We start from the raw sequence: 3,173 nt of genomic DNA, 5'->3' as shown, positions 1-3,173 counted from the left end.
ATGTTTTATTCATGGTAACTGTTAGTATTGTGTCTTACAAAAAAAAAGATGCTTTGGGAGCTTGCTTTGATGTTTCATTCGTGTTTAGAGTTTAGTTCTTGCTGGTTTAAACTACAAAATGTATCTGAATGCAGCATGCCTGTCAGTCATAGTAACATGAGACACACCTGGGTTTCATGTCCATCTTTGTTATCAGTATTAGTAACCTTCATGGCATCACACCATATCACCATCTGCAGATCGGAAGTTTTTCCACACAGACAAACAGTTCAGATTATTCTGCAATGAGTACCTAATGCCAACTTAATACTGCAAAGGTGACACAGAGGATGCATCTGTAGCAGCAATAGTTACATTTACACAGACAGTTTAATGTTGCAGAGGCACCATAAATGCATTTACACAGGGTTTACAATTGTTGAAATACTTGATGAAATGATTGTTTTAAATATGATGTTATATCTATGAAAACATGAATTCATGAATGAAAATAGATCCTCTTTCATAAATCTTCTGAATTTATCAGGATGGAGAAAAGTCCAGTAAGACTAGCTAACTACAATGCAATTAACAGTGATTTGTGGTTTAGCATAAGCAGAGTTTCACTTGTGTTTTGTGACAGAGGGTCTGATGATCTGTGGATCACCGTGTGGCAGCATAAACTACATTAGGCTCCATCTCCTTCAATCTTCTTACTGGTCTTCTGTTCTTCTTCTTGTCTAAATTTAGAGCTGCATAGTTCAAGTCTGCATCTTGCTCCTGGCAATAAAAAAAATGCAAACATATTAATGTGCTCTGCTCAGCCACTTAAAAAAAAATATTTATATGGGCCTGTCATTTACCATTTATGAATCTCAGCACAAATCAAATGTATAACCTGTAAGTTAAACAATATTTTGATATGAGATACAGTACCTGCTCCAACTGTTTGTTCATCTCTTCATTGTTTTCACGGTGCTGGGCATCTAAACACAACAAGACAGTCATCATTATTATTTGCCGTCCTAAGGCAGTAGTTATCATTTATGGAGATATGGTAATATCATTATTAATACCAGAATTACAGACACATAAAATAATAAGTTAATCTAACAGTTAAAGGTTTTTGCCAGTGTATTTACTATTCTATATGTGCTAGTGCATTGTTCACATGCCTTCTTTTTGCTTATTTCTTTCCTTCAACCTGATTAAGATTAGAATCGCTAAAACAGTGGGAAGCAAAACCAAGCCGCTTAAGATCAGTGTCAGTGTATAATAGACATGGCAGGATCTCAAAGTTTCTTCAGTCGCCCCTGTTAAAACCGTTCAAAAATTAAATAAGGAGAGAAGGGGCAAGAGAGAGAGAACAACATTATTGCTGTAATATCTAGGGGAAAAAATAATGAAGAAGAGACTAATTTAGCTTAAAATGCATGGCACATACCACAATCCACATTTGGTATATCTCCTTTGGACTGACTAGTCTCTTTGAAAACAAAAATAAATACAAAATAATTAGTAGTAAGTGAATAGCAACAATACTGAATATAAATAATGCTGGAATAAATAAATGATATAAACATTAAATGAAAATATAAAATATTACCATTTACCACTAACTGTGTTTTGTCGTGAAACATCATGTGGTTTGTCAAAAAACTTCCACAGTAAAAAATTCCAGAGTCAGAGACATCCACATTTACAATCTTCAAGGAAGAAAATGTTTTGTTCACTGACATCTCTACATGATTCTTCTTAAAGCCATTAAAATATATTGAGTCCACTGGGTTTACACTCACATATTGAGTAGCAATGCAAAGTGGCAGAGAATCATTTGTCTGCTTGAACCAGGCTATGTAACTGGGCTCTTTCAAGATGTTTGAACACAAAAGAGTAACAGTAGTTCCAATGTTCACAGTTTTCACGAAAGTTAAAGATGCTTGTTTTACAAAGATGACACCTGAAAATAATAAATAATGTTATAAGGAAAAAAGTGAAAGACATCAATTTAGATTCAAATGGAAGAGGAATTTTGCATTTTCATTGCATCTAAACATTGTGTTGCACCATGTCAAAAATAACTGTGCATGGCACAATGTTACAACGTATGTCTATGATTTATATCACTATCTTCTGTGGAACTCAAAACAAAATATTATGAAGACGGTTGGTGTCCAAACAACATTGGAGGTCTTTAAAAGATTGTATGAAAAAAAAACCATCACAGAATCATAGAATTAATTTTTGGATGAACTATCCCATTAAAACTGAGAAGGAACTAAATGAATGTAATGTATAATCATAAGATTAACAATTAAATGACAAAGCAATGGGAAATTAAATTATATAAACAGATTTTGTAGAACATTTACTATATCATATTGTATATAACACGTGGTACAGTACAGTATAGTAGCTATACATTGTTATATATTACTGTATATTTATTCAATTCATGGCAAACATTCTCATTCTGTCATTGTCCCACATTCTATAGCAAACATCACAAAAGTTTATTTACCTATTAAAAAGAGCATCAGAGGATGTGTTGCAGACAAATTCATGTTTACAAATGTTGTGGGCCATCAGAGTTGGCAAGCTGGTAGGTCTACATAAATAGCAAATTGTCAAAAAGATAAAGACGTTTTTTTATTGTTATTTATATAATATTTATTCTACATAAATTAGGAAACCCATAATGAGTAGTGCAATAGCTGTAAGTAAAATATATATGTTGGCTACTAGCTAAATAACAACATTGTGAACAGTAAGTGAAGTCTGTGAATACATCATGTTTTAGAGCATCATTAAATAAGTTGCATGTGGCTTAATTTGTTTTTTAGAGAGTATTTTGATTGTAGACCAACAACACCACAAACTGTGTGGCTGTGTTTGAGTAAAAGCAGCCTCTCATCAAATAAAGTGTCAGGGGTTAGAAACAAAGAATCATTTCCTTTAGGGAGTGACAGGAAATAGCAGTTCAGTGCAGAACGAGTCCTGGTGAAGTGAACTTCAGCAGACCAACACTCACTGATTGAGCTTTAGTTCAGTTTTAGGTTAGCAATAGTTGTTTCATTTTTATTATTTACCACTACATTAGTGATAACTGTTATATGCAAATCTAAACGGCACTAAAATTATGACTGATTGTTTTAAAGTATCACAGGTGTGTCGAAAATTGAAAGGCTGCAATT

General features: G+C 33.2%; 1 protein-coding gene across 1 annotated transcript; it reads right to left on the bottom strand.

The window, feature by feature from the left end:
- Positions 1-642: 642 nt before the first annotated feature.
- Positions 643-2,543, bottom strand: nitr7b (novel immune-type receptor 7b). The gene is made up of 6 exons (XM_016468909.1): positions 2,501-2,543; positions 1,586-1,939; positions 1,424-1,465; positions 1,155-1,292; positions 917-965; positions 643-763 (listed from the first exon to the last, which is right to left on the bottom strand). The coding sequence occupies exons 1-6, from the start codon at positions 2,541-2,543 to the stop codon at positions 643-645; spliced, it is 747 nt and encodes a 248-aa protein (XP_016324395.1).
- Between the last annotated feature and the right edge of the window lie 630 nt (positions 2,544-3,173).

The sequence above is a fragment of the Sinocyclocheilus anshuiensis genome, unplaced genomic scaffold (assembly GCF_001515605.1).
Source record: "Sinocyclocheilus anshuiensis isolate Anshui unplaced genomic scaffold, SAMN03320099.WGS_v1.1 scaffold1246, whole genome shotgun sequence".
Taxonomy (NCBI): domain Eukaryota; kingdom Metazoa; phylum Chordata; class Actinopteri; order Cypriniformes; family Cyprinidae; genus Sinocyclocheilus; species Sinocyclocheilus anshuiensis.
Note: the sequence above shows the minus strand (reverse complement) of the source record. Positions and strands in the feature narration are given on the sequence as shown.

What these genes read in the sequence shown, in the direction of transcription:
- nitr7b (XM_016468909.1), bottom strand. Translation starts at nt 2,543, where the DNA reads ATGAATTTGTCTGCAACACATCCTCTGATGCTCTTTTTAATAG. An exon ending in TATACCAAATGTGGATTGTG is followed by an intron (nt 1,293 to 1,423) that starts GTATGTGCCATG and finishes CGGTTTTAACAG; the next exon opens with GGGCGACTGAAGAAACTTTG. An exon ending in AAGAAATAAGCAAAAAGAAG is followed by an intron (nt 966 to 1,154) that starts GCATGTGAACAA and finishes TGTTGTGTTTAG; the next exon opens with ATGCCCAGCACCGTGAAAAC.